The following is a 26,555-nucleotide window of genomic DNA, read 5'->3' on the forward strand; positions in this document are numbered from 1 at the left end:
TCCACCGCCTTCTTGAGAGAGACGGAACAAAGTATCTTACATCTCCTCTCCCAAGTGGGTGGTCAGGTAGCGACCATTGTAAGCGAAGGTGTCAAGGAGTATGGGAGAGGAGGATGATTTCAGCATGGCCGTCGGCAGGAGGGTGCCGAAGGGTTCACTTGCCAATTCTCAAGCCTCGCCAGCTCTTTCCCTCACCAAACTTTCCATGTACTCTTCCCTTCCCCAGCCGCTGTGCAACACTGGTTTGCACGCCTCAAAAAAAAAAATGAAAAATCCCGCCGACAACCAGGGCTGATCACTAGCAGAAAGAATAAAACGGAAAATTTTCGTTCGGCTAAATCACTGGCCACAACTTTATTTTTGCGGTGAGCGAAAATTCAGGATAGATGCAAATAATAAATTTAAAATAAAAATTGGCCCCGTATCTGCATGTCTGACTGCAAATGTCGTTGAAAGACAATAGTCTTCTATCTGTAGAGTGAATAAAACATTTCTTATTTGATGTTTTGCGCGAGAAAATTGGTATATGAGATTCTGAAGGTGCTGCGTGAGATATGGGCGTCACCTGGCGGTAATCTCTGAAAACAAAAGAATAGTGAGTGCGCACAATCTTGGAGCCCATATTTTGTATATTTCGAACTAGGTGGCTGAACCATATTGTCTTAGCAAAGCGTAGGAAACTCGCCTTTTCGTGCATAGCGTCGCATTCTCAGGGCAGCGTAATAAACGCTACAGTTCTTAGAATTACTTACGTATGCCTTTTCTAGTATAAAGAAACATGCCGTGCAACATTGATGCGCTGATGCTAGGCCTCAGATATGCGCAATAATTGCTTTTTAATTGACATTTGCACAAGTGCGAACGCAGAAAACAGAGCAATATTGGTGGAAGTTGCTGATGTAGGCGCACTGGAGCCATTTTGGCTTAACGGAAGATCAAACAGGCACACAAACTAGTCAAAATGTCAGCGTTTGAACGGAAGCTGTCGCAAGAAGTATCGTCTGAACAAAGATTTGGGACGGATGAGAATCTGGCCCACGCCATCTGAATGGCAAGAAAGCGTTCTACCACGTAGGCACGCAATCTCTTGAAACTGCTTCGTAACAGCACCATAAAGCCCTGTGTAAGAATGTCATATGGTGGGTGGAGCCAGTCTCTTTAAGGCATGTAGTATTGCGTGGCATAAGCGTAGTGAAGTGGTTATAAGAGGGAAAATTGAGCCCCGTAACTGTCTGCATCAGGGTGCGACAGTAGCTCACAAGGGATGGGGTGAGGAGGGATTAAAAGGATAGGATCAAAGATATATATATATATATATATATATATATATATATATATATATATATATATATATATATATATATATATATATATATATATATATATATATATATATATATATATATATATATATATATATATATATTATATATATAGATGCGCTGGTACAGCGAGGGAGAACATATGGGTGGGTAGAATAGCGCTATTGACTATGTACCGTAAGGCGTCTACGCACCGCCATGTGTTAAGTCAATGCTTTTCTTTGTTTTTGTATATTGCGACGTGGACTAATAAAGCCATGAAACATCGTACGCGCCAACCCAATCATTTTCATACGTATATGCGTGTGCCATAACACTGTTTTTTTTTTAGTTGTCGGAGATACAAAAGACAAAACTAGGCAGTCCAGTATGGCGCCACTGATGCATATTTGTAAATTTAACTATAGGTATCAAAACGCGAGAATTTTTCAACTACAAAGTTTGCAGCCGCGATAGTGTGCGTGGCTTCTAGCGGGCGTGTAGTGAGTGCACTTCGTCAATTCGCAAAATGAAGAACTGTGGTGTAGCGGGCACTCAGCATATGTGTACATCTAGCAGGCGATCGAGAATAGCTTTAAGTAATCGGTATTTTACGTGCACACTTTCCTTGCTTGGAAATGAGAAGGTGATGTTCAAGCGCCCTGAGCATCGGCATCTACACAATGCTAACAACCACTAACAGACAATGAAGCCAAGGTAGTATACATTGTTGTCATCGACTTCACCATGGCCACCATGTCTGGGTTCTAGCTGGCTGAGACGCCTCGAGCGTTCGTAATGGAACGCGCTAAGCAAGAAGCTGCGATATCTCATTAGTTGCGTTCCTTCGTTTTCATCCTTGGCTACTTGTATCTTACACCATGGCCTTGGTGCAGCTGAGGGAGGGAAGAAAGCTGAGGGGGAGCTCCCCCCCCCCCCAAAAAAAAACGCGAGGGCCGAACAGCTGGCTCGTTGTCCTGCCCTGACCGTTTATAATGAGATAAAAAGTAACAGTGACCATCATGTCTGGATACCCAACGCCGAGAACCTGTTTGTGATAAAGCCCCTAGATTCTCTTTTTTCCCTTCTGCCTGAGTACCAACGAGTGCCTCCTCTTCAAGCCCTCCCTCGCGGGCAGACGCGTCTTCCGCCATTTTGTTACTAACTTGAAGGATTTTATTTACAAAGCGAAGTATGTCTAAACGCATTAGCCACACTTCTTTCAGCGGACGCGAGCCGCTTTTCCCCGTCGTTAGTGAGCGGGGAACTTGCCTCATCAGTTGTAGGCAAATTGATGTGAAGAACATGGCCGCCGAAAACAAACGTCAACCAGTGAGATTCGTCGATGGACTTTAGTCGGTGACGGTATACGTGAACACGATGCATACAGGTTGTTATTTGCAGTATTTAAGGTATAATTGTGTAGAGAATAAAGTGGACAAATATACATTCGTTCATAGCCAGGGTCTCATTCTCGCGAACCTGATGCCTTCAGGTAGTATATGCGAGCGATCTCTGGTCAGCTGTCAGATGCTGAAAAGATGACATGTCTCATGACGCCAGCAGGCAGGAAAAAAAATCACAGCATATCCACGGAGTGAATGATGATTGGTGGGGCGCAGAGTTCGTCAGTCTGTCTGTCTATTCGTTCTTGCGTCCGCCTATCTGTGTGATCCTCGGTGCATCCGTCCATTTGTTCATTCGTCTGTCTGTCCGTCCATCTCTTTTTGCGGCCATCCCTCTGTCTCTCCATCCGTCCGTGCGCCCCTCTGTCTGCCCGTCCGTGCGTGTGTCAGTCCATTCGTCCGTCCATATGTCTAGAGAAAACGCCAAGCACAGCCATCTCACATCTTTTCATCATGTATTCATCATATACAAGTGCCCCCATCCAGCAGACATTGTAAGGACCGCTATTTCGGGTATGTGCCACTGGTGGTTACGTACTACGAGGGACGCACAAGCCACGCCATAAGGAGCTTCGCCCCTAAATAGTTGTCCCACGCGCACTGTCGCGGCAACGAGGGGCGCTGACTCCCAAAAAGTGGCCGGTGGAGGCTCGCTGTAGCTCAATCGACCATTTGCGAAATATCTGCAAGGTGGCTTGCCTGCAAGGTTGTTTTGCAACTAAAAACTCGTGCACAGACTGCTTTTGTCGCTCATTGTGGTTTTACTGCGCCTAATTCTTTCTTTATATACACCGAAGGCATGCTTGTACAAGAAAACCACTTTGTGCCTTAGCAATTACTATGTGGTTGTCAAGCCCGCCTCGTACGAAACCTCAGCATATGGTGGCGATTTGCCTATTATTAGCAAAGAAGTGCTGGGGGTGGGGGGTGGCAAAAATAGAATGTGTGAAAAATGCAGTATGTGAACGAGAGCTCCCGGTTGAAAAACAACCTTGCAAGGATGCCAGCTTGGAGTTATTATTTTTTTTTTTTCAAATTGTCACATCGGACGCGCCATGCCAATGTGCTGGATCGGTTCCTGCCGGCGGCGACTTGTCTTTTCATCTACTTCACCTTTTGTTTTTTATTTTTATGATAAAAAGTAACATTCCTCACACATTCATTGGCTTTATTATTTGTTAGTTCTCGCCAAAGTGATTAGAAAGGTGCCCTACTGCATTTCTTTTTTTTCTTGGTGTCATTTTTATAGCACTCCGCGTTTTCAGTGAAAAAAAAAAGACAAGATTTGAATCCACCACCAGAAATATCTTCCGAGACTGGTATAAATATAGAATAATTCAGGATAGCCCTTCACAAAAAAAAAACCGAAGTCTTTGAACAGAAGAGATTAGCGGTATAGCGTATACAAATCAGATTTACGGTATACAAATCAGGAAGCGGCAATGGAGGCATCCCAAAAACCGTCACTGAGTAGAGCGCGTCACGGAGCTCTTATCTGCCGTCTCAGTATATCTATCGGCCTCCAGAAATGTCAAGAAAATGAGGCGCCCTCAAAACACGTCTACACGCTCAAGTGTCTCATTTTCGAAGAAGCCTCCCTCGACAAGGCTATAATTCCCCGTGAGGTGTTGCTAAAATGCTTGATCCCCCAAAGAATGCGCTCGCAGGCTCTATTTGACTACTTGTACTGGCTAAGGTGGGTGTTCTGCAGGTGTTGCAGACCAATCTCGAAAACTCCCATTCACAGACTGCTTTTGTTTGTCGAGGGGCGTTACTTCTGGACATTCCAACGAAGATTCTAGGAGCAAGAAAAAGACTTTTCGAAAATGGTAGCATGAATGCCACAGCGTTGCACAGAGAGAAAGAGAGAAATGAAAAAGAAAAGTCTGCTGTGGTGGCGAACTCTGCTTACGGTGCTCACCTGCTGATAAGAAAGTCACGTGTTCTTTCAACACCCTAAATCCCGACCGCGACGGTATCTTCCCGAACGTGCATGATGCCCATTGATTGTGAAAACTTTTAGTCAAAGGGATACTCAACGAAATTTTCATTGCCAAAATTCGAACCATCTTGAAAGATTGCGCCCTGAAATCGATAGAGACGACCTTCATTCCAGGCAGGAGCTACAGGAAAATAACGAATTTAATGCTTTTTCCACAAACTGCCACATCCGTGAACTAGAGCAGGTGGCGTTTGCTGACTATAGCTAATGTCTCCCTGCGGTTCCCAGAACCGGTATGAACAGTATACCGAAGCGAACAATGCTCCCGACGGGATTAAAGTATCAGCACTTTTGTAAAAGGGCAGAGTGGGAAGGAAGGAAGAGGAGAACAGGAACAGGTCCATCCTGCATGCACCTGGGCCTTTGGGACAACACGCAGTACGAGTACACGTGTCGCCCCTGCGCACTGACAATCCATCAAAAATTGAGTCAACTATTAAAAATACGGGAAATGAGCTCCGTTTATCGATTGATTTGATTGATATGTGGGGTTTAACGTGCCGAAACCACCATATGATTATGAGAGACGTCGTAGTGGAGGGCTCCGGAAATTTCGACCACCTGGGGTTCTTTAACGTGCACCCAAATCTGATCACAGAGGCCTACAGCATTTGCGCCTACATCGGGAATGCAGTCGCCACAGTCGGGATTCAAACCCGCGACATGCGGGTCAGCAACCGAGTACCCTAGCCACTAGACCACCGCGGTGGGGCGAAAGTCCGTAGTCACTCTGGCGTTGTAATCTCGTTGTGTCTCACGACTCCGATTGTACCTAGAACCAACAGTTTTCTCAAACACCTAAACATAACCGTCTCTGCAGATCAAGTCGGTTTTTCTCTTCCAGGGGCACACCGCACTACCTCCTCGTCAATTACCATCCAAATATATAAAATTTCACGTTCTTTTCGGCATCATTCAAGTGGTTTTTGGTGGTATGTCTATTCGGCATTTCAATTTCGAGACATTTCGTTTTTCAGACGTTTCGATTTTTCGGCATTTCAATTTTAGGCGCTCGGAGGTTCTTCCTTTCCATATTTGGCCTCTTAACTTTTGGCGTTTTGATAGGGACTGGTGCCTGAAGGTTGGCGCCTGCTCTGTCCCCACAGCACTGGTTTAATGGATTCAAGAGGCAAGCCTGATCATAAGGTCTTTTGACAAGTTTACGGGAGAAAACAGGGGGATTACATCGTACGCACGTAGTTAATACACGTTGAGCCAAAGCCCACTCGATCCTCCTGTAGATAGAGTGGCCGTGGTCCAGTGAACAAGATCACTCATGAAATCAAGCTTAATATCATGTGTTAAGACAGGGGGAATGGACATTTTTCAATAACACCATAATTCAATCGGAAAGGTTTTACTTATTTCATTTTGTGCAATACTGCAGGTCACACACACCCCCAAATCACACACACAACACACACACACACACACACACACACATCAGAGCTTCATGCGTAGCAGGGGTGAGATACATGGTAAGGAATTTCTCACGGGGATTGTTCACGGGGGGAATGAATATTTATATAAGTCAGTTCTTGCGAATATAAGCTTGCTGCATTGGCTGTGTTGTGACATAATTTATGACGTATTCAACTCATCGCTTCTTCTTCTCACTGTGACAAACTAAAAGAATTATTTGTTGCCTTCCAACAGATTTTGATTTCTTCAAACTATATTACTTATGTTTATGTTTGCATTGTTTGTGTCATGTTCTTGCTCTCACTTTGCTTCCACTTTATGTATAAAGTTCGAAGCATTGAATAAAGACGGACAAAAATGTTCCGATTATTTGTGACAACTTGAAGTACAACTCCGAAGCATCATACTGTAGGAGTATACACCAGAAATCGTCCACACATAGGAAAACTGCGGATGTTGGGTTCCTGATAGCCGCTGCTCTAAGACTGTAGTTTTGGTATAAACAGGTATTTTTCAAAGGTGCGATGCATGAGCCGCCACACACACTTGCTCTGAATTTAATCATTCATTTAAACGCACGTATAGGCATATTCGAGGTAAAATTTCACCAAAGTGATGAATTTCACAAGCTTAATCTCGATTGCTTCTCAAAATAAGTGTCACCCATGTCCAAACGTTTTTAAGTTACATTTATGATTTCCTCCCACAAAACGGGTCGTTGAATTCATCAATGAGAGCAATGAGCTCTAGCGATACTCGTTCGTTTTTTTTGTTTTTTTTTTTGCTGCTGCTGCTGCACTATGCGAAAATTAAATAAACCGATAAAGACATGCCTATATCGCGTAAAAGCAGTGTACATGTTTAACATTTCCCAGGTGTTCTGGAGCCGAAACTTGTGAAACACGCACTTTACCTTATGGAAGCAGCTGTTTACAAATGAAGACGGAAGAAATTATTTTTAATATGCTCCATGCCATCCTCAAGGAGCTCCTTATTAGGCGCACGTTAAGTAAACCTCAGGTGGTCGAAATTTTCAGAACCCTTAACTGCGGTGACCTTCATAATCTTTCGGTGGTTTTGGTGTGTAACATCCTAGCAATGATTGTTATCACCATGATAAAATGATCTTTAGGAACAGCTACAACTATTATCAAGATGAAAGTAGAATAAAATAAAAAAAATACGAATGAGTGCATACAGCGAATAGCACATACTAGTCGGAAGATCTGTCTTCTTCTCGTATAGGTTGCGCTGCCGATGCCTTTCCAAAAAAGGCTTAGTCATCTAGCTGAAATTGAGGTTCTGCCGAAATGGGGTGTAATTTCAGGTATGCCAAGTGGCGGAAAAAATTCTGATTCCGAAATTATACCTGACATAACCTGGTAACAATTATTAAGCATGCCGTAGCAAAGAGCCACGAAATAATTTTGACCACCCGGCATTCGTTAATTGCACACATATATATTTCCGGACACGAATGTTCTCAGATTCAGTTCCTATCCAAATGTGGCCACCGCTGTCGAGATTTAAAGCAGGGCTTCATCAGCAGCTCATAAACTTCGCACGTATGCGTGATCAAAACTCATCTGGACGCACTCATTGCGAACTGCATAATAATTATATTTGGTGTACTGACAAGAAGAACTTCGTAGTCAAATCACTTCTTCCAGACTCATTAATGCTATTTTCTCTACTAGCCCGTTAATAATTGCTCATACAAAAACGATGCCACATGCTTCATCTGCGGTATGTAACGTTGCGCATACGCACATTCGTCCGATAGTGTGCACAACGTTACATAGTACAGGCATGGACCTACTCGCCCAGCAAGAAGTTCTTAAATACATGCATCATGTCGAAATTATTGTCAACATCAGTGTTATAAGGTGATGGCAAACACGCGGCCCTTTTCCATGATTCTTTCTTAATTTCTTGGCCTCGTTTCTTGACGTATACGAACGCAAACAGTGCACACCAGGTTTTCACGCTGCGCTTACAAAGTCCAGGCGCAGGAGATCGTCATAGGGCGTACCTTCTCGATGAATCGACTCGTTTGCTGTGAACAAGGCGTTCATGCATTCCACGCCACGTTTTGCAAGCAATGCTCTACTTAATACCGCGTGGAGAAAGGTTATATCTGTTAGACAAGGACCCGACGTGCCAGGCTTTCTCGTACAATCTACCCCAGGTTTACTACTAACGCGTAAGGTGGTGCAGTTGTCCGGAGTTTCACTAGTTTATGCATAACATGAACAGCGTAATGCAACTTAAAATAAAGAAAATGCTCGTAAACCTCCTTTTTTTTTAAATAAGGCGGTAATGGAGAACGAGAATAGGTAACTTGCAAGGAATGACCTTTAGGATATAAGGTGCATCTGCAGTACGGTATGCCTGTACAGAATGTGCTTGCCCAGTACAACGGCGTTGCCCACTTCAGGTTATCGGAAATGAGTACCTCTTACGTAGTCTACGTTTTGTTAATATGTCATATTTAAGAGAACAACCGTTCGTCCAAGATCACCCGAATTGACACGACACGATATACCGGCGTGAAATAGATTAATTATTTGTCACATGTTCATGCAAGTCTTCGCCGATTAAGAGACATCATGCCAGCGTAATTTGCACAAGTTTACTGCGAAAATTCTGCGGAATCACGTAGAAGCGGTGTCCAAGGTTATGGAACACGCCAAAATGAAATGTCACGGCATAGATTCCATTGTTACATAGACAACAACAGAAGTCATTTATATGAAAAGATGTGTGCAGCAAGCAGTACAAAAGGGGCATTAAGTGAATGACAAATACAGCTCCAAGATCGCCATAATCGAAATAAGTAAATATTATTCTTGTAATGAAAATTCCGCCGTGTTTCACGAAAATATTGCTCTAAATGTTCAACCACTTCTATACATCACCATCCTTATTTTTAAACAGGCAGGTTGGCATCTACAACAAAGGTGCAGTGTTTTTTTATTTATTCCTTAAGCGTCTAATAAACAACTTGCCGAAGTAGAATGAGGCGAAGTTGTTTAATAATCAAATGTTAAAAAATGGTTTCCGCTAAGTTAGGGCTAAACACATCAGGTCTAGCGACAAAAAGTTTTTCGAATATTTTCTGCCTGTCCATGAAAAATCGCCACGTGGTGTCCAAGCAAACGTGTGAGTCACGCATTAGCACTATACCTTATAGAAGTGAGCTTGTCAGATACGAGAAAAAGACCCCACATACCAAAGAAAGAAAGAAACAGAAATGGTTTTTGGTGATAAAAGGGATGGGGAGAAGGCAAGGTCGGCAATGCAGTTCCACGTAGTAGAGAAAAAGCAAAGGTAGTGTCACTCAGCCAGTCACGGAGCCTTCAAGGCCAGCTGTGGTGGTGGTGGTTAGAAGAGGGGGAAGACACCTAATTTCTGCAGCACGGTGAGGAGCAGGGTGCAGTGCCTGATACAATGGACACATACTCAGAGGTGACTGTGGCTTGGCCTTAGGAAAAGAGGCACATTCTTTCAACCCGTGACCGCAGCATGGAATGGCATGCTGTAGCACACAGTGGAAGAGAGGAGAGGCGCTGACTCTCATCTTGTGTTTACCACTCTTTTCTTTCCTATTCAATCTTTTACACCGATCTTCCCACCCATCCCTTCGCCACGCTGTGGAATGCAGGATGGAGTGCGGAGGTGACAAGTTCCGTGACTAAGACGAATTTGCGCGGTAGAGGTGCGAAGGCTGTTATCTTCACCATTTTCTTTGCCAAAAGTTGTACACAGTAATTATCGGTCGTTAACCACGTCGTTACACGTTTTCCTTTTATTTTTTTTTTAATTTTAGCCTAGCTTGATAATGCTCCCAGCTTTGGTTCCTGAAGATACCACGATTTTTTTTTCCACAAATTAACACACGTAAGCTATAAACATACCCACACCACAGCATAGAAACGTGGGAACGTTTATGAGAGCAGTTATTTGATCACGCGGATAGAGCACTATAACAGGTATAAATCATTTTATATCGAACATCATGAAAATCATAAGGCAGCTAACCAAGCTTCAAATGTTGAATTTTAGTAAGTTTTTTTTTTCGCATCAACAAAAGCCGCCAGCATGATTTGCGTCTAGAAATAAATACTTGGAGGAAAAGAGAGAAACGAAGCCACCTACTTGAAACTTTTCTGTCGTATTTACGACAGGAAGAAATAACGCCTCGTAATTTACCACGAGCTAGCATTAGCACACAAATCTGTATGTCACGAGCCGAATTAGAACATTTTTCTTTTTTTATAACACATCGGATCGTTACTGAGTAGGATTCCAGAAATATTTTGCTGCGTGTGAAAAAGTCGCTGAAGTGTTTTTTTTTTCTTCTTCTATTTGGTGAATTTCAAGCGTAATCCTAACAGGTAAAATTTACCCATCGAGCATTAAATAAAGATATCCAAATGACGCACTAAATCACGGAGATACTTGAAGAAATGCAGTGCGTGCGCGTAAGAAAGGTTATTTTTGATAGTATTTCGAGTACTTTGGCTCCACCGCGGTGGTCTAGTGGCTAAGGTACCCGCAAGTCGCGGGATCGAATCGTGGCAGTGGCGGATGCATTTACGATGGAGGCGGAAATGTTGTAGGCCCGTGTGCTCAGATTTGGGAGCACGTTAATGAACCTCAGGGGGTCAAAATTTCCGGAGCCCTCCTCTACGGCGTCTCTCATAATCATATGATAGTTTTGGGACGTTAAAGCCCACATATCAATCATTATTTTGAGCACTTTGAAGCATATTTTAGTACAACACAGTTCCGGCGGCCTGTCGACAGCTTTGTCGCGTTTTTTTTTCTCTAAGAACTAGCTAACCTATTTCCATTGCGAGGGTTGATGGCGTAGCTGGTTCATTTTTGCCAGACATATAAACTTAAAAAAAGGTTCGCGGGCAAAACTCGCGCACCACTGAATTTGATCAAAGGTAACATCGATAATAAGCTCGGATAAGTTTGTTAGGTTCTCACCACGCATCCTAGACAATAACTGCCCATGGCGTCCTAATAAAATAATAAAAAATTTATTGTTCGCCAGTTGAAACGTGTTCTATTAAACTGTTGTAACTGGTCTTTTATATAAACGCGTATAAAAAAGTGCAAGGTAGAGCAGGTTTGTCAGGTGCTAACCCGATAGCAATATTTCCGACCACTAGGTATGTATACCAGCCAAAGATGGTGTAGACGTCAAAATAAATGTGTAATTATGTCACACTATGCGCGCTGACTGAAACAATGACGAAAGAACGCATATTTCTAACTTGTTCGTCTATCGAAGGTACTACACCATTTTTGTATAAAGTTTACTTGCAATGTGACACTTGTACGGTCACCAGCTTTGGCATTCGTTTACGTATATGGTAAAAGACGTGTGCAGCAAAGAATGTATTCGCTATGACTGCCTCGAAGTAATGAAATAAAAAAAACATCTTTGCGCCCACGCTTTCTTTCTGGAAACATTGCAATTATGCGATATCAACGAGCCGAAGCACATTCTTCAATATTTTTTCGAAATGTTAGAACTTTTGGCTCAAAACAACCGTACGGGAGGTAGCAGAATTTCACTGGTTGTGGTAGTGGCTCTTGAAGAAAGAAAGAAGGCACCTAATTTCTGTCTGTCATTAAGCGACACGGCGCCTTCCCTTGTAGGGTATGGGGGCAGGAAACCGCAGGATAGATGAGGAACGTAGAATTTTCCCGAAAGTCGTACTTCATACATTGGCTACGAGACGACGAAAGGGTGGTGGTTAGAAGAAAGAGGAAAAAGGCACCTTTTTTTTTACGACGAAAGAGAGAAGCAATCGTATCCCCCTTGCCATATCCTTCCCTCTCCCATAACGCACTGCAATGTCCCTTGGTTTATTGTCGAAATTGTCCCCTTTCCCCAAACACAATTCAGTATTGCGACCAGCAAGATGGAGGAGGGAAAGGCAGGAAGGGGAAAAAGGAGGGGAGAGCGCGTCATTGGCTGAACGTGCGGGCGCTAGGCAGAGATAGGACGCGCTTTCACCTAACCCCCTCCCTCTCTCTCTCCCCTCTTTCCAATACACAGGGTTCGAACGGTGTACAAAAAGACACCTCTCGGGCACCTAGTGCCAGTTGATGCACAGCGATCTCTGGAGAAAGTCGCATTGCCAACAGTGGTTATAGCCAACAACGACGCTCAACTCCTACCAGCACAAGGGGCTTCGCGCACTTGAACGCCATGACACCGCCGCTGTGCCTCACATGGATCACGTTGCTTGTTTTTATCAGTATCCCCGTCGTCAGTAAGTACATACTTCAACTCAGTGACTTGTCCTTTCTCTTGTTATACGATACTTCTAGTTGGTTTATTTTTTTTTTTTACAAGGGCACGGCTTGTTTCTCAATTTTCTTGCACCTACCATATCTGTGTACAAGCATGGCCGTACCTAAAGTTGACGTCCTATTAGTATTCAAACCAGTAAAATTACAATTTTAATCTACTTGAAGAGTGAAATGTTCGTCATATTGTCTAATCATGATATCGATGCTGAAAATATTTTATAGTTAATTATTGTACATAACATTCTATGAAGCCTTGATTATTAACAACGTGTTCAGTTGTAGATATTCACGACCCTGTAAGGTATACTTATCAGCACTCGTGCAAGAATTCCTCCACTGAATGCACCTTTCCAAAAAATCGGTTGCCCATGGCTGAAATGTTTCTCTGTGGTATTTCCGTATTCTCTATGACGGCAAACCTGCATTACGCGATGCAAACAACCACCGTGTAGTTTGCGCCAGGGCACTCACTTTAGTAAAGCATTTCGCTTGTTTCGGAGCACGTTTTTATGGCCTTTTGATGCGCCTGACTAAAGCGCGCGGTGCCGTGTTATGACCAAGGAGGATTGAAGAAAAATCCTCCTTGGTCATGACCATGCCGAGGTCACAGTTTTTTAAGCGTTCCCAAGATTTTGGTACACATGGGCTCAACGCCATATCTTGGTATTGTAGCTAAATGGGTTTCACTTTTGTTCGAATTTCCCTACGTGTTGGCGTAATAGATGTGAAATATATGTTTCAGGTTCAGCAGCGTTCTTCGCTGCCGCACCCGGAAGAGTGGTGGCTTGCTACAAGTGGCCTTTTGTCCTTTTCATATAGAGCTCTGCTCAGTGTTTACTACAAGTTGCATTATATAGTCCTGATTTCTATGCTATGTGAATGCCTCCCAATGTGACATAATAATTGTTATGCGTGCGCCCACGAGGGTATGTGCAGATGCCCATTCCCTCTATAACTATTTCAAACTCACTCCTGTTGTAATTTAATGTGAAATAGGTCGAAAAAAAATCGTCTGGCGACGAAAGCTGGTTATCAAGAAGCAGTCCCGTTTCTATGCAACAGCGAACCAGTCGAACGTTTTGGTAAAACTGAAGCGCGATTTCAATGGGTACTATCAGACAACGCGTACTGGGCCGAATCGTAAAATAATATTAAACACTGTGGCGACTCACGGAGTTCATTTGTAGAGCAATACTGCAATGCAACATACCAGAACGTTCCTATTGGTCTCTGCTATATAGAACACCTGAAGTTTTGTTTGGCAATTAGTTTTTTTTTTGTCAGTTCTGATTTTCTTTTGTCTACTTCCCATTCATTTACGGCAGGCAACAGATAGCATTACCTCACCGCAAATCCTGGTCAGGCTGCTTTTTTTCCCCTGGAGTCTTCTTATACGGAGCTTGCTGTACTTTTTTCTTCGCAGCTGGACGCCCTATTCCCACTGGCATAGCTATGGCAGTAACCTGGACTGATAGACCTAGAATGCTGGTGACGTCACCGACCACGGAGTCGTACGGAGAAGAGCTTCCCCCATGGCGCCAGTCCGGGCTGTCGGTCGACGGTGTACGTAATCGCCCCTCACTGACTCTGCTGAGCTTCGACCCTGGGTGCCGAAAACGGGTCTTCTGTGAGGCGGCTCGTACACTCACCTACGTGTTTCCACTGTCCAGGTCCTGGCACGGAGAAGTCAGGTGACGCGCAGAAGCAGATTTTAAATCGTTTCGGTATTCTTATTTGTTCGTACTTCGCGCAGCAGAATTTGAGCAGTGCGGACAGTTAGAACTCGTTCGATGTGACCAGACAAATGCTCCAACATGTTCAGCTAAGCAAATGTGTTACGCCAATACGGCATAATGCCCCTAGATTGCCTCCACTCCCGGCCTTCTCTTACGTGCAGCCAGCGTCTGCCGCCGTTCTCTTCCTGGCTTGGGAGATTTACAAAGCAGCGTATGTCTAATTACATTAACCACGCATCTTTCAGCGGATGTGACGCGCCCTTATCGTCCAATCAGTGCCCCATCGTTAGTGAACAGGGAAGGGAACTCGTTTCATCAGGTGCTGGCAAAGCATAAGGAAAATAATGGCTGCCGACCACAAGCATTAGCCATAGAGATTCGTCTGTGGCGTTTCGATAGTTGCCGGTAAGAACGGGGCAAATTCGTCCAGCGACTTTAGCAGTACGGTGGCGTTCCTCTTTTCCCGGTGATCGACTTTTTGCCACAGCTAAGAGAGTGAAACTCTACAAAATCTTAAAAAAAAAAAGGATAGTGTCGGGTTGTCGTGCCTCATTGTGTCCTGTCAGCCGGCGCATCGATAACGAGACACCTGGCGTCCGGGGAACGCATTGTCACTGGAAAAGAGTAGTTCAACCGGTATTTTAATTTTACCCTATCGTACGTGCCGTTTTTTCTGTAACTTAATGATCAACTTTTTAACAAACAGTTTTAGCAAGTTATCAGTGCTGATTCTGTGGAAACATGCTGAAAAGCTTTTTCTCAGCGTTTCAGCGAATCCACTGGCCAGTCACGGTGGAAGGGCGTATTGAGTCACGCAGCGTATTGTGCAGTTATGTTGCATTACAAGGGTTAGGAAACGGAATGCCCTTTTATCCATAAGCTTTGAATTAGTGGGATTGTATTTTTTTTGTGCTGTTTTGTGGTTGAAGTTGTCCCAATGAAAACTTCTATATAAGAGTACCCAGAGCTCCACTTCGGCATCAGTAACCATATAAATTTATTAAAAGCAAAGTAAATATGTCATCAATTTCATAGTCTGATTTATCATCGTTTCTTTACTATCTGTGACGTATATTCCTGTGGGTAAAAGCCGACAACTATTTACAGATTTCAACGTTTCCTAAGCATTTAAAAATCACGAGCTTTCCTTTGTTGACCTGTGCATCCTCGAAACCGCAGGGAGAAGCCCATTCCCACCAATGCGTACTTCGCCGCATGGTCCAAGGGACTGCTGGGTCAGGACTGCTCTCACCTGTACGAGGACTGCTCGGACAGTCCGGCCGGCTTGGTGATGCCGTTGCTAAGGGAGGCCATTGGACCCAGGGGTCTTGTAGGAGCGTTCATGGAGCGACTGGCAGCAGCTTCTGTACGCCACGCGCTTACAGAGCCTGGTGAACCACCCCGACCATCGCTGGTGATGCAAAAGCTGCGCGAGGGCGAACGACGATCGGCCAATGCCGCCGAGCCACCGATTCCGTCCAATGAGTTGACACCCCATTGAAGAGAAACTTTGTGACGACCCCTCATCGCAAGCAGAAGTACTGAAGTGTAACGAAGTGTAACGAGGTGTCTGTTAGTCATGAGCGCGACTGTTCGGCTAAACGGCCTTTCTACGTCCCGGTCTCCTTAATTTTGAGAAGACCCGCTTTTAGCTCTCGTTACAAGATTGACCGTGAAATAAATTACCTTGTTTTATTTTTACTTCTACGACAATGCTTGCTTCCCTGCTGATCTCAATAACAATACCCAAGCTGTTGTACACATACCGATCTCTCTTTGTGGGAGTCTCTGCCCTCCGAAGGATATCATGGAGGTAAACAACGCGAAACAACACCCGCCTTTGCAATAGTGTATTCCCGTATCATAATTAGTAATTAGCGTATGATACCACAGCGCGAGCGCACTGGATGACCTAGGAGGAAAAAAATCGGCAGATCCCATTGACGTTATGCGAAGGAAGGTTACCGTGTTGTAATTTTTTTGATGGAGCGACGTGCCACGAAATGATGTTATATATGTATACGTAGTACGCACGGAAATATGTTGAAGAGTTTCAGATGTTTATATAACCAGTTATTTGCACTTGCGCAACGATGACAGCTCGAACATGCGTATTAGGAACACCAGAAGCTGATATGAAGCGCTGATGCTCGCGAGGATGCTGGCCCTGGATCAACTTCAGTGCATGGCAACTAACCACAATTGTGGTTAACCCGACGTGACGGCTGTATCAAAGGAGTACATGTGTTAAGTTTATAAAATTGGATAGGCAACACTGCAGCCACTATTGATGTTTTACGAAGATTAGCGTCTATTTAAACAGTAGTTCCGAGACCTGGTGTAGCTCTGTGGTAAAATGCTTCATTCTACGCAAAATGCTTGGGTTGGATTCCAGCTCGGACCCTGACATTTATTCTTTGCATTCGTCGGGTCGATTCTGACGAGGTCGGGTGTTATTTAAAAGCTCGCGCGTTATGATTGCCTATGTGTGTTCTCGTCGCTCCAGGTTAAATATAAGTGTCAATCACCTGTGGCACATATCCACATAGCAGAGGCACATACCCGCCCATGGGTATGTGCCACTGTCTGGCGGGAAGTGTTTGCTGACGTACGCGACGGAATTGTGACCAAGCCGTCATATTCGTCAAACCATCTTACCCTCCCACGCTAATTTTGGTTCACGCCAAGATAAGGGGGTGACCACGAGAGCCCCCGAACGTAAGCCGTTAGATAGATAGATAGATAGATAGATAGATAGATAGATAGATAGATAGATAGATAGACAGACAGACAGACAGACAGACAGATAGATAGATAGATAGATAGATAGATAGATAGATAGATAGATAGATAGATAGATAGATAGATAGATAGATAGATAGATAGATAGATAGATAGACAAACAGACAGATAGATAGATAGATAGATAGATAGATAGACAGACAGACAGACAGACATATAGATAGATAGATAGATAGATAGATAGATAGATAGATAGATAGATAGATAGATAGATAGATAGATAGATAGATAGATAGATAGATAGATAGATAGATAGATAGACAGACAGACAGACAGACAGACAGATAGATAGATAGATAGATAGATAGATAGACAAACAGACAGACAGATAGATAGATAGATAGATAGATAGATAGATAGATAGATAGATAGATAGATAGATAGATAGATAGATAGATAGATAGACAGACAGACAGACAGACAGACATATAGATAGATAGATAGATAGATAGATAGATAGATAGACAGACAGACAGACAGACAGATAGATAGATAGATAGATAGATAGATAGATAGATAGATAGATAGATAGATAGATAGATAGACAAACAGACAGACAGATAGATAGATAGATAGATAGATAGATAGATAGATAGATAGATAGATAGATAGATAGATAGATAGATAGATAGATAGATAGATAGATAGACAAACAGACAGACAGATAGATAGATAGATAGATAGATAGATAGATAGATAGATAGATAGCAAACAGACAGACAGATAGATAGATAGATAGATAGATAGATAGATAGATAGATAGATAGATAGATAGATAGATAGATAGATAGATAGATAGATAGATAGATAGATAGATAGATAGATAGATAGATACGCTCAAAGTCGCCGATGTTCTCGAAATGCTTCCCATTTAATAAATGAAAACAATATGAAAAAAATATATACTATGGCTTTACGAAAAGGAGTGCTTGGGCATAATTGTAAAGTCTATAGGAGTATTATGCAGTGGCACTCTCAAGAAGCATTCGTTCTATGTCTTTTTTTTTCGCGTCATTATTCCACAAAAAGCGTCGCTAGCTCCTGTCAGTATACAAAACACAACGCTTCATCCTATATATGGAGCACGACGAGTGAAAGTCGTGTTTGTCGCCACAGTGGTCGACGCAGAAAACACTCCGTTATCTTCAGACTGCAGAAACTGCGCGTCTCAGAGCCCTGTCTTTCTTTGTGCGTCTAGTTCGAAGAGTAAGTCAGTTGTTACCGTGTTGTTTTACGCATCGGCTGGCGCCAAGGGCGCGTCTTTCAGCCGCGCCCCTCTCGATGTCTACTCACTGCCTCTCCATCTAGAAAGCTCTTACGCTTCAGCTACCACGATCCCATTCTATTCTCGGCTTGAATATACTTACATATAGCGTTTTCAGTCTTTTCTACTCTTCGGCAAACACCTCGCACACTTGTTCACACGTTCACGCTGACTCGTTGTGGAAGCAAACGTCTAAACATTTGCTTTTACGGTCAGCTTCTGTTCTCTTCCCTTTTCTTCCGCATTTTAAAGGGACAGTTCACGGTGTCCTGGTCAAACAGAAGGGACGAACATATTTAAACTTTGTTAGAATTGTCACTCGACTTTCCACCGCATTGTCAACGATACTGATGCGCGTCGGACTGGACTATGAGCGAAACCAAAGCAGATTTACATTTAAGAACTGTCTTTGTGCGCTATAGTTGCCTACCAAGTGTGCGACTCTTCAACAAGATTCAACGATTCTTCAACGGGACTTCAATGAGAGAAAGCGTTCAGAAAGCACACGAAAAACTGATTGAGTCTGGCAATCGGCAGTATTTGAGTTTCCATGCTATGGCCAAGTGCAGCCATATTGTTGAATGACATTATAAACCTTAATAATAATAAAGTAGCATACGTCTGTGTTTACTTAAACGTTTGTCGTTTCTCTCATACATATAAACTAAATAACACCTTCAGCTTTTCTTATGCGAAATAAAAATGAATCACCTATTGGAGTTGACTGCCTCGCTTCATATTTTCATGGTTCCTCGCAGATATGGACAAAGATAATTGGAAATTGTATAGCGACACCGTACAAGATACTCGGGAAAGAAGTATTTGAGATTCAGATAGAAGATACTAATGAGCCTAATGTATATGGTAAGATAATATTCATATGCATCTTAAAAAGCATCGATTCAAATGCACACTTCTTGCTATGCATATAATGTAGCTGCAAACGCCCAAGCACAAATTAGTTTACTTCAAAATCTAATAAATGTGACTTACTACGTTCAACTTGATCGAAATGTCTCCAAGTAAATTACTTTTATTCCGAAACAAAGTAGAAGGGTTGTTTTATATGCTTAAGAGAACATGGATGCAAAAATATAACACTCGCGTCTTTTCTTTCTTTTTTTTTTTTTGCTGCAAAATGTTGCTGGAGGCTTACATAGTGATAACACAGAACATCTAATATTGCAGCGCGCGACACATAATTACAATTCTTTTATTACCACCTACTCTCGGATTCGCTTTGGAAGAGCTAAAGAGAGAGAGAATAAAACATTTATTTGCGACCGAGGAAAGTGTGTCAGTGAGTGGGCTCCTTAGTCCGGGATTCCATTGGCACGGGTCGCTGTTTTCGCTCGTCTCACGAGGGCCTCTTGGGTCTTCGGATCCGAGCTGGACAGAGCTGCCTCCCTCCCTACACTGTTGTGCTGTGCTCTGGGTTCTAGAGGTGGATTGTGTGGGCATTCCCACACAATCCACCAAGAGCTAGAACCACCGGGTACAACTCACGCCATCTAGCGTGTGAAATGGACTGCATTGGCTGCTCACGCTTTTTCGACTTTCTGGGGAGCTATTAAATTCTTGGGGACCTTCGACGCAAAAATTTTGGTGTGTCTGTCTGTACATTTGTCTGTTTGTCTGCTCTTAACGGCACCAAAGTGGGCAAACAATACTCCAAACGGCCCAGCCCATCCGCAGCACCCATAAATATTACTTAATGTTCAGCGTTCATACTTGTGCGATTGTCAATTAAAAAAAATTATTGCGCATATCTGAGGCACCATAAAAACACGTCAATATTGTCACGTGCGTCCTGCGAGAAAGAGGAAAGCGACAGTGCATACACACTGTATGTGTATCTCTTAATAAAAGAGGCATAAATGAGTAAATATAAGGACCGTAGCGTTTATCACGCTGTGCTGACCATGCAACGCTTGCACGAAAAGACAAGTGTTTCCAACTCTTTGCTAAGACGATACGGTGGTAGCCCCTACCCGTCGCCTTGCGTTCTACACCTTATCACGCCGCGCGCTTCGTTTTCCAAGATAACTGCCAGATAGCGCTCATGTATCACGTGTGCCGTGATCTTGATGCGCTCGTTCGCCTCCACTGCACGCTTGAGGCACTATAACGCAGCGCCTCCGGAATACCATTCACCGATTTTCTTGCGTAGAACATCAAATAAACGTTTAGTTCACTCTCTCCAAACGCAAGACTATCGTCTTTCGACGAAATTTGCAGTGTAACATGCGCATGCGGGGCCATTTTTTTTTTTTTTGTAAGCGTTCCATCATACAACGGTAGTGCAATCGAACGGAAGAACGAGAGGGAGTCGTGCAGGATTAGTCGAGGCTAGTGTGGCAGTCGGAACAAATGAATCACCACAGAACTGGCATATAACGTGTGGAGTCTGACAGTCGAGGCATATGAATCACCACAGAACTGGCATAAAACGTGTGGAGGCCCCGTTATACCAATAGGACGGTCATAAAACGGCCTCCGGACGACGTGAATTGGATCTAAACGTAAGCACTTGAGCCCGGAGAATCCAATTAGACTGTTTTCTGCCTTGGTTATATACTTCAATCCAACGCAGATAGTATGGTAATATCGCTACGAAACAAGTTGTTAAATCTTGACTTCACATAGCGTCCACTCAACACATGAAGAAAATTAAATTGTTAAAGCCATCCCGCTCTTGAATCTCAAGCTTCAAAAACTAAAACAATATCTGCCATTATTTATGTTCAGCTGTAATTCTGATTTCTTTTTCATATGTTGAAGCTGTAATTCTGATTTTTTTTTTATATGTTGAAGACACTTCTGAATTCTCTCAGCTCGCCTATTGAAAGTCTGATCCCTACCCCGTTCTATATATACGACAGAACGCTTACAGAATAGCCTCTTCAGGATTCCACACGTTCGATGCAGGCCCGGACTCACGAGCAGCCACCGAATAAGTAGCCTGGTGCGGCAAAATGGCAATGTTGGCTTTGATGTCATCATTTAGCAGCGCCGGTTCGGCCTCATGGGTGGCGCCGTGGAAGTTGAGGGTAACCTTCGCGTTACCTTAGATAACGGCAACCTCACGAGGTGCGGTGTGTGTCACTGGATCGCGCACGCGAATTTCAAATTTTATACAAATTATCATTTCCAAGCATTATTTGCTGTTAAGGTTTGGGAGGCGACATACACGTGTCCATAAGAATTGAATCCAAAAACATACCTCAGCGACGAAACTTTCTGTCAGTGACGTTTTCACATGGCAGTTCTTTATACAGTTCGCTGTCAGAGGTATGATCAGCTAAGCTGTTTAGCAAATCATTCCTTTTGAGTCGATTGAGATAAGCTATCACAATCTAAACAGGTATGTTCAACTTTGTGGCCCATAGAGGACGACCAACGCTGTAGTTCATTTGGTCAAGCATCGGTTGTCTTTTCGTCCACATTGCTTTTTTCACATATGTCCCAAATACTACAATACACACTTAGAATTATATTTAACGTCCGCTGTACCTGCTTTGGCTTTATTAGCTACTGGTTTTTATTAGCGTTAAAGAGTGATATCGGATTGATTGATATATTCGTGGGGTTCAACGTCCCAAAACCACCATATGATTATGAGAGATGCCGCAGTGGAGGGTTCGGGAAATTTCAACCACCTTGGGGTCTTTTACGTGCACCGAAAGATCTTCATAAAATTTACTGGAAAGTTCAAAGTTTCTGTCTTGAAACCAATGACATAATATTATGTGTGTATGGGTACGCCAACCAACTCACGCGGAAGGCGACTGGTGCAACGGGAATGAGCAAATATGACTGGATGAAGTGTCTATAATATTTCTCTCTATGTGGGACAGCGACGGTTGGGGTTGATGTTCATATTTTTCCTCGGGTTGTGATTCAGTGTAGTTTAGTTAGTGGCTTAACTACTTCCCGATTATAGGCGTACAGAATTAGAGCTTCGGACGATAGTACACGCAGTCTGCCAAAACACTTGCCAAACAAATACTTGACGAGTGTTCTTGGCCATACAGTTTGACACGAACTCAGAAGCAGCAACGCGGAAGAGTCCTTCAGCTACTCTCCGGCTGGTAACTCAATCGACAGTTCGGGAAAGCAGGGCGCCGACCACACGCAGGCAATGCCATCTAATCGCGGGCCTGAAGCGCCTGCTTGCTTTCTGAGATGTGCGTTCGTCTGAGCCAGCTCGAGTGCTCTAGCGCTGGACCCTTCGCAGCATCAGTAAGGCAACCCCATTGTCACCACAATTCCTATTCGCTATGCTAACTAGTTTATTAAGAGTATTAATCGCCTGACGTTTTCCTCATTATCTCTCAGTTGGGTGTGCATGCAGTAGAGTTTTCGTCATTCTGGCCAATAACGCTGTGCAACGTGCTCGACCTCCCTGAGACGACGAATCAAACCCTCAAAGAGCTAAGAAGTAACCGGCGCCTTAATTGTGCGCCAACATTGCCTTATACCATATTTATTTATTTATTAGAATACCCTCAGGGCCCGTAGGGCATTACAGAGGGGGTGGGTACAACATATATAACACACAAGAAAAAAGACAAAATAAAGAAACAAGTATCAGATTCGCAAATCAGGAAGGCAACATAAGTCAACTAAAAATGTATAAGAATTCAAGCACATACAAGACAAAGATAGATCATGGAAACTGCGTATAGTTACAAGCATTGCTGAGAAATTGCAGTCTTGAATAACAAAGGGTCTGTTATTGATACAACGGAAGAGGGAAGGTGGTTCCAATCGGCGGCTGTTTTCGGTAAGAAGGCTGCTGAAAAGAATTTGGTGCGGCAAAACGGAATGGCAACCTTATGCTGATGATCAATGCGCGATGAGTGGTATGACGGTTGTGAAATGAGGTCTCGCTTCATTGATGGATTGTGAAAAAATATCTTATGAAAAAAATGCAGTCGCGCCAGTTTCCTCCGTACAGTTAAATTGGGTAGGTCAAGGTTAGATTTCATTTCTGATATGCTAGCAGTACGGGAATAATTAGAACAAATGAACCGAACTGAGCGGTTCTGAACAGATTCTAACGCGTTAATTAAATTTTGCTGCACGGGATCCCATATAGCGGACGCGTACTCAAGCTTTGGGCGAATTAGTGATCGGTATAATAGAATTTTGAGGGACAGCGGAGCGCGAGAAAAGTTGCGGTGTAAGTATCCTAGCGTTCGGTTAGCGTTATTACAGATGTAGGTAACATGCGTGTGCCAAGATAGATTGTTGGTAATGTAAACGCCGAGGTACTTATATGAAGAGACATGCTGGAGGGGAACGGCGTTAATTCTGTAGGTACAGGGGGGAGAAATAGATCGCCGGGTTATTGACATGCATTTAGATTTGTTAGAGTTGAGAGTCATAAGCCATTTATTGCACCAGGTTGAGACAGTGTCAAGGTCTGACTGTAGAAATTGGTTATCATATTCATTGTTTATTTCGCGGTAAATTACACAATCATCTGCAAATAACCTTATAGCGGAGTTAATGCTGTCTGGGAGATCATTAATATATATAAGAAAGAGTAAAGGGCCTAATACGGAACCTTGGGGTACGCCGGATGTTACTTTAGAAAGAGGTGAGTTATAGCCATTAGTTGTTACAAACTGAGTGCGATTAGTCAGAAAGCATTCAATCCATTTAAGAATGTTCGGGTCAATGTTTAAGGCACTAATTTTCAGGAGGAGTAATTGGTGAGGTACTTTATTGAAAGCTTTTTGAAAGTCAAGAAAAATGCAATGCACAAGTGAGCCGCGATCTAAAGCCGATCCTATGTCATTAGTAAAATAAAGAAGTTGGGTTTCACATGAGTAACTTTTTCGGAATCCGTGCTGGTAGGGAGTAAAAAAAGAATTTGATTCTAGGAATGAGACAAGGTTGGAGTAAATTATATGTTCTAACATTTTACAAGGAACACTGGTTAGGGAAATTGGTCTGTAATTGAGAGGAGACTGTGTATTACCAGATTTGTGCAGAGGGACCACCTTCCCCACCTTCCAGTCAAGCGGCAAAGTGGAGGTCTGAATAGATTGCGAAAATATTAAGGACAAGTAAATTGATGAATACAATGCAGTGTTTTTTAGAAACTTTGAGTTGATTTCATCTACGCCACAAGAAGAGGATAACTTAAGCTTGTGAATTAAATTTTGCACTCCAATGGCATCAACGGTAACAGGATACATGGGTAAAAAATCACGACTAGGCATTTGCGGCAACGCAGAAGCAGAACAACTTGAAAAAGAAGTAACAAAAAAATCATTTAATGCAATGCAACACTCTTCACAGCGAACTGGCTGCCCATCTGAGTTCGTAAGCGAAATGTTTATCTTTTCCCTAGGTTTAACAGTTTTCCAAAACTTAGAAGGGTTGGTTACAAGAATTGAAGGAAGGGTATCATTAAGAAAAACGCGCTTGGCTTCCTTGATAGCTGCTCTGTATTCAGAAAGGACAGATTTGTACACGTGCCAACGGGCTAACAAATTAGTCTGCTTTGCCTGACGGAACAACCGTTTCTTTTTATTCCGCAATTTTTTTAAGTCAGTTGAGAACCAAGGGGGGCGTTGGCGACCCTTGATAACGTATGTGGGAATGTATCGCGTGATTAAAGATTCAACTTTCATTTTGAACAAGTTCCAGTTTTGTTGAACGCTGCGATCAAAGAAGCCATCAGCAAAGCTCTCAAAATTCGATTCGAGTTCACTGTTGATTGAGTCATAATCGCCGCGTGAGTAGTCTCTTATTGTTTTGCAATTGTTTGACCGACGCCTTAAAGAACCTGTTAGATTGAAGTGCACGAAACAATGGTCACTTATGCCTGGGATATATGAAATAGAATGGACAAGGTCAGGTACAGTGGTGAGAATCAGATCAAGAACATTTGATGAATTGGGGCCCATTCTTGTTGGTTGCGTTACGAGTTGGGTAAGGTTAAAGTCTTCGCACAGTTCCACGAAATGTAAACTGTGGGCTGAAAGTGAGCTTAATGAACAGGAAGGAAGTGACCAGTTTATTTTCGGGTAGTTAAAATCGCCTAGAATAAAAACAGGTGTATGCGGGTGCCTTTTGACTATATCATTCAAAGCATCATGCAGTTGCTCGCAAAACTCTGGCGTCGCACTCGGAGGGCGGTAACAGCCACAAAATATGACATTTTGATAGTTGACATGGAGGGAAACACAGACAAATTCTAAAGGTGATGCTATTACTATATGGCTAGAAACTATATAATCAGCTACGGCTATAAGTACACCACCTCCTGGCGATTCTTCTCTATCACATCTGTAAATGGTATAATTATTTTCACAATCGAACAGCTCTACACTTGCAACGTTAGGGGTAAGCCAGGTTTCCGTTAACACTACAACATCGGCGGCGCAGTCATCAAAAATTGAAGATAATGCATCCCGTTTGTTAAGAACACTTCGTACGTTAGAATATAAAACTGAGTAGTTACGATAAGTAGCCGAGGGGTGAACTTTGTTAGGATAAGAGCGTATCTTCGTCGGCATGCGTAGCGGAGGACGAAGCTTCTGATGAGTTCTGCGCATTTGTATGCAGCTCACAAACGCTGTCGGTCACCGGAGAGTACACAAAGCACTTTTTGTTGATATAAAGCTTATTGTACTTGACGGTATACTTCTCGCCACTCGCCCTGCCGAATTCAAAAAGCTTCTTGCGCACGCTTCTTGTTGCGCGGCAGAAATCCTCGCTGATTGACACATGAGACTCGCGAAAACTACTTCTAGACTGCAGTATGCTTTCTCGGAACTTAAAAGAAGCAAATTTTACGATCACTGGTCGAGATTTGCCAACTACGAATCTGCCTAGCCTGTGCGCGCGGGATATGCGGTCGTCGCTACTTCCCAAGTTTAGCTTCAGAGTTTCATTGAGGATTTAACATCAATATCAATAGAATAAGATCAACAAAACAGAACAAAAGAGGAAATACACAGATGTTGCGTTTGCACGTTGATCTTCAGCCCGTTTCATACCACGTGGTCGTTCAGATTTAAGAAGTATGGGTAATAAATAATAGATAACATATCGTTTTCTGTCTTCCTCTCTCAATAAATTCAAGTAGATGTTGTACACTACATAAGACTACGTATAGACGTGACTTCGAATATTGTCTAAAGCACATGCTATACATTTTATTCTTTCAACTGTAAAACGTAAACTTTTCTGGGGGCCCGGAGTAAAAAGAAAAAAAAAGAACAGGATAAAAAAAAAGAACGCACATGGCGTTACTGACAACATTAG

General features: G+C 43.0%; 2 protein-coding genes across 2 annotated transcripts in view; one reads left to right on the forward strand and one right to left on the reverse strand.

Moving 5' to 3' along the window:
- Nucleotides 1–26,555, reverse strand: part of CngA (Cyclic nucleotide-gated ion channel subunit A) — a 276,104-nt gene that overhangs the window by 235,973 nt on the left and 13,576 nt on the right. The gene's annotated exons all lie outside the window — the stretch shown is intronic.
- Nucleotides 13,899–15,904, forward strand: LOC142788237 (uncharacterized). The gene is made up of 2 exons (XM_075884833.1): nt 13,899–14,158; nt 15,383–15,904. The coding sequence occupies exons 1-2, from the start codon at nt 13,920–13,922 to the stop codon at nt 15,702–15,704; spliced, it is 561 nt and encodes a 186-aa protein (XP_075740948.1). The 5' UTR covers nt 13,899–13,919; the 3' UTR covers nt 15,705–15,904.

Source organism: Rhipicephalus microplus, chromosome 2 (assembly GCF_043290135.1).
Source record: "Rhipicephalus microplus isolate Deutch F79 chromosome 2, USDA_Rmic, whole genome shotgun sequence".
Lineage (NCBI taxonomy): Eukaryota > Metazoa > Arthropoda > Arachnida > Ixodida > Ixodidae > Rhipicephalus > Rhipicephalus microplus.

What these genes read in the sequence shown, in the direction of transcription:
- LOC142788237 (XM_075884833.1), top strand. Translation starts at nt 13,920, where the DNA reads ATGGCAGTAACCTGGACTGATAGACCTAGAATGCTGGTGACGTCACCG. An exon ending in TCCTGGCACGGAGAAGTCAG is followed by an intron (nt 14,159 to 15,382) that starts GTGACGCGCAGA and finishes TCGAAACCGCAG; the next exon opens with GGAGAAGCCCATTCCCACCA.